Below are 5,000 nucleotides of genomic sequence, written 5' to 3' on the forward strand. Positions count from 1 at the left end.
GCTAGTCACTAACATTATACATGTAGCTATTACCAAGTGTCTGTCCATCAAACAATCAATCAAAGTAATTGGAATTTATCAAATGAGTCAAGATGAAACCAATAAAATCTACAATGAAGTTAAGCGCCATACCTGGGACATCATCATCATCGATATCTTCTCCAACTGATCCAGTGGGCACATGACTAACATCAGCTGAGGAAGAAAAAGACACTTCACCTCATGTCTAATTGGAGAAGGCAGCTTAGCCACCAGTGATTATGGAACTGGATTTGCATGGACTTGTGTTAGGCAAAAATTCTGCTCTGATCTGTGACTTGATTTGTCTTTGGTGCTGGAAAATTCCACTCTTTCAAAATTTGGAAACACCTTCCTGGTTTCCTTTTGCTATCTGGGGTTCTAAATTATGTTCTAGTTTGAGATGCTACTTTCAAAATACTAAAGCAAGGTGATTTTACAAATACAAGATCTCATGTTCTTGAACTGGAGAGTGCTGATGTAATCAAAGTTCAAGGAATCATTGCAATTATATATGCAACATTAATTAAGAAGCTGCAAACAAGCAATTCATATCCTAGGCCGATTTGTCAGGCTTGCTTGCAAGTGTTTCATTAAAGTGAACATTATGTCAACTAGCTTGACAACTAAGTCCTCCTGCATTAGAATCAAAGCATTTGGATTTTACATTTCATTTGAAGAACAGAGCTTCATTCAGGAAATTTGTTACATGTAACATACTGTGGCCATAAGCTCACAAGACTTACGTGCTGGGAATCTTTCAGCCAAACTCCTTAAACTAGACAAACTATCAGTTCCCTGTACAGGACAAAAGCAGAAAGACTGTAATCATTCAGGGTCAATGATAGAAATTTGAAAAAAAAAACCCATAAAAAGAAAGCAAAAAAAAAGAACAAGAACAGAGAGGCCCTTTGTACAATTCTTCCAGTCACATGTCTGGAGACGCAAAAATTTCCTTTCAATGTGTATGGTTGGTGGCCAACTTGAAAGCAGTTGCTACTTTCGTCACCACACACATTCAATATAGTGCTGTATTACATTGTAGGCAGAAAATTTGTCAAAACATGTTGCACTCCTATATTGGCATTTCCTGTCTTTGTTGCATTTAGTTACGTTCAAGTTTTTTACCAATACCTTCACCTTTTACAAGTACGTTGCTTAATTTTGATTTTAAATGAAATTCATATTATTGATGTTCTGAAGCAAACTGAGTATGAGTAATACAGACTGTCTTCAAAAACCTTAACATAATAATTTGTCACCAATGAAGATTCCCACCATCACAGCAAAAAGCATGTGGACTTGCTTTGAAACTGGTTGACCTCAAACAAGAATAAACTCACCAACTGATTCAAAATTCCAGGAAGCAACTCTGTAATAGCTAAAAGAAATAAAATTGATAAACTGAGCTTCAACGAAATCTTTACGGTTATAGAAACAATATATTTATTTATCAACACTGTGATCTTATTGACAATGCCATCAATCAGTCTTCATTCCAGATTTGTTTTTCTACGAAAAAATGTGTCCGATTTACATGATTTTTTCTCTTATTAGAAGTTTCACAATGATATTTTTCCTATACTTACATTTGGTTTCAGCTTGGCCTACCACGGCAAAAGTATTTGCCCCCAATGAAGCTTGAACTAGAAAAACAAAATAGTTCACATTCAGTTGAGACTCAATGCATGCAACCCTAGATAAAGCAACAATGAACTTCCTTACTCATTCCTCAGTCAACACAACTATTATTATTATTATTATTATTATTATTATTATTATTCAAATGTAACAATAATTGACAGCCTTGATTAATATGTGTAAGTCATTGCCTTTTGAGAATACTGAGACTGAAATTGTGTTCTTTGGTGTTGAGATCCCAAGAGAAGATTTTATGCTTACTGTTTCCTTGTGATGAGGAGAAGTGTTACTCTATTATTATTATGTATTTGCTGTAGAATGTAAAAACTGAAAAATCAGGCAGGATTGATAGAGGACGAGAATATTGCAATGATTTGAAAATTCCCTAGCCTGCGAACACAGATGAACACTGTACTTCTGGCAGTTGTTTCTCTCCTAGATTTGCCAGCCAGGCCTCTATTTCTACACTCAAGGAATAATTTTGTTGTGTTGTAAAAACTGAAAACTTGAAACAACAAAATTAATAAAATAGATTATAAACTGCACATCCTCTCCACATAAAGAAAGATACGATATTATTTTTCTTGGAATTTTCAGGAGTGATTTTCAACAGAATGTGATTTAAAAGACTATTTTTAGAAATGGAAACTTTCCACAGAGGTACCTAGCGGAACTACTTTTGACACTGCAGTATATTGTTGATTCTTCCAAAACTAGAAATTCCACGAGGGATGGGAGATGACTTTGCCTTTTACAATCTGGGCTTTTGTGATACCCTGCCCACACTACTCCCTATTGACAGGAACACACCCATGTATCTTTTGCCTACCCTTTGGATTGGTGAAATGAATAACCGTGCCATCATCTTTGATCATGTTTACCTGAAAACCAAAATTTCGCAAATGAAACTTCAAGGCAACAAACTCTGATAAGATAAAACAATATGGACTGACAATGCTAGGTAAGAAATACAAACTGTAGGCAAATTAAACCTTAATGTTCTCTGTGAAGTTAAGTGAGAGAAATGCCACCAGGTTAATATAAATGCTTTAAATTTACTGTACAGTAAAGCGATGTTCTCCATAATTAAATCTAGATAATTCTATCATCTTTAAGTTTATCAAGTAAAGAAATTAACTGTTACCTCCTCAATTCCAGGAATATTGTTCACAGAAAGTTTCTTTAGAACATTCTGAAGTTTCTTGTCATCTGTGGTGGCTGTTCTGTGCACAACCTTCTTTTTTCTCCTGGGCGTACCCTGCAATAAGGATTATTGTTTAAAGTTATTTTATTCTGTCTAACGCCACAGGATTTTACTCGTCAATGGGAAACCCCCAAGAGTCGATGGGTTAAACACTCACTGAAAAACTATGTTCCATTAAAACTCTTTCACCCCCAAACCGGCCATACCGTATTTACCCATGTATAAGTCGACCTTTTACCGCCTCAACTTATACAGGGGTCAAAGATTTAGAGCCACATGGCTTGGAAGACGTGCTTTTACCACAATTGCTAGCAATCTCGCAATCTGATTCGCCAATGTGCCGTTGTTGATAAAGTGGTCAAAATTTGTTGCGGACTCACTCAGCTGTGCCTAATGATGACGGATATCGTTGCCAATAAGAGTACAGACAACACTGAAAGACTTTCGATTTGTGACCTTTCACGCGAAAAGGGGGCTTATGGATTTAATGGTGACCATGGCTCATGATTTTTTTGAGATTTCACGGGATGTTCACTATTGCTCCAATTCTTTTCACCACGCTCAGTAAAAAAGTTCACGGAGGGAAATCAAAGACCGTGAAATTAATGAAGTCATGTTGTGAACTCCCTTATGTTCACACCATGAAATCATTTCGCTTTGCAGCCGGACACGAGAGAGCCGCGGAAATTATCTTGCTACGCCATCCAGAATAACAGGAAAATCTTGTGGTCCAGTTTTGCAATTAAAATTGCGGTAAACAAGGATAAACAATGTTTTGCTTCGGAAATTGAATAATTGTATTTATGTCTTCTCTTGCGTGAAAAGGTTTAACTTTTTATAGGGTGCTGTTTCATTATTTTTGGCAAAATCTAAGTTGGTACGATTATTTTGCTTTGTTGATGGCACAACGATCTCAATGATTTGGATGAAAATGATGACTGCCATGAATTATGCTACAGAGCAAAGCAGTTTATTTATTACAATTTCTCCTATAGTATAAACATAATCAAATCACGGAAAAAATCAGTGTAGGAGCAGAGGGAAGCATCCAAAAACGCACTAGACACCAAACGAGGGATGCTCCCCAATTCTCCATAATCAACGATTTGGTCAAAAATACAGAATGAAATCGACATCTCCCGAAGTGGATCGTAAATCCCCTTCTGCGGTGAATTAACAATACAATACATACTTAATTGACTGCTCCCCATAGGGGCTTTTCAGGGCCAATGAAACAATCAACGAAACAACAGAACACAACAACAACAACTGTTAAGAATCCCAACTGTCCAGATGCAACCAGGGACTACCAGGAACAAATTCAGCGAGTGGTCAGAGCGGGTCTTGAACCCGGGATCTCCGGATCTCAAGGCAAGCGCCCTAACCACTGGGCCACACTGCCTCCAAACCGGCCTCAGCTAATTTATGGGAACATTTTATGGGAACATTTCTGCCACTGTCAGCCTATATCCTTGATTTTCAAGTTCTGCTCAAGCTTATTCGGTTTAAAAATAGCACAAGAAAGATAGTTGTCTCTGGTTACTGTACAGTGCATGACAAGTTTGATGTTCACGGAATTCTGTTCATGAATGCAAATGAAAGGCAAACATTTCGTGCAAAGAGTACAAAGCCTAAAAAGATGTGTCATGTCTGTGCAAAATGAGATATTCCTTGAAAACTCAGTTGATCAGTTAATTTTTTAATAATGAAAGTTAAATCACAATAAGTATGTCAGTGATTCTGTTTTCATTCAAAAGGGTACTAAACAATAACATAAAGAAAAAAACCGACTAGAGGTAGAATAATCTTTTGCTAGACATAATCAAAGCTTGCAGTCCAGCTGGAGAATCATCCTTACTAATAAAACAAACAAAATCCAAAGGTAACCTAAAAGGTCAATTGAATTTTTCCCTTCATCAGGTTAAAGGCATTTTAAAAATATATCTGCTGGCCTGTTTTCAGCTTGGTAGCATGCTTTCGTTTGAAAATAAAGTAGCTTGAATTTGCAATGTTGTCACAGTACGTGACATCTGCACTGCCTAAGGAACTTGTCACCTATCCAAAAATATTGGCTCGCGTTGTGTTTTCGAGTGTAACCAATTCTTGGTTTTCAAGTGATGTCATCAAAATTAAAAAG

At 36.7% G+C, this 5,000-nt stretch overlaps 1 protein-coding gene across 2 annotated transcripts in view; it reads right to left on the bottom strand.

Annotated features, from left to right (window-relative positions):
- LOC138022829 (transcription factor BTF3 homolog 4-like) overlaps nucleotides 1–5,000 on the bottom strand; it is a 12,814-nt gene that overhangs the window by 1,228 nt on the left and 6,586 nt on the right. Inside the window, exons 3-8 of one of the 2 annotated variants that reach the window (XM_068869795.1) lie at nucleotides 2,804–2,917; nucleotides 2,489–2,540; nucleotides 1,608–1,664; nucleotides 1,362–1,399; nucleotides 765–816; nucleotides 133–195 (exon numbers count right to left, since the gene is read on the bottom strand). In XM_068869795.1, coding sequence (XP_068725896.1) covers nucleotides 133–195; nucleotides 765–816; nucleotides 1,362–1,399; nucleotides 1,608–1,664; nucleotides 2,489–2,540; nucleotides 2,804–2,917 — 376 coding nt within the window. Of the gene's footprint in view, nucleotides 1–132; nucleotides 196–764; nucleotides 841–1,361; nucleotides 1,400–1,584; nucleotides 1,665–2,488; nucleotides 2,541–2,803; nucleotides 2,918–5,000 lie in introns of both variants that reach the window. The other variant, XM_068869794.1, reaches the window with a different exon arrangement.

Source organism: Montipora capricornis, chromosome 11 (genome assembly GCF_036669925.1).
Source record: "Montipora capricornis isolate CH-2021 chromosome 11, ASM3666992v2, whole genome shotgun sequence".
Taxonomy (NCBI): domain Eukaryota; kingdom Metazoa; phylum Cnidaria; class Anthozoa; order Scleractinia; family Acroporidae; genus Montipora; species Montipora capricornis.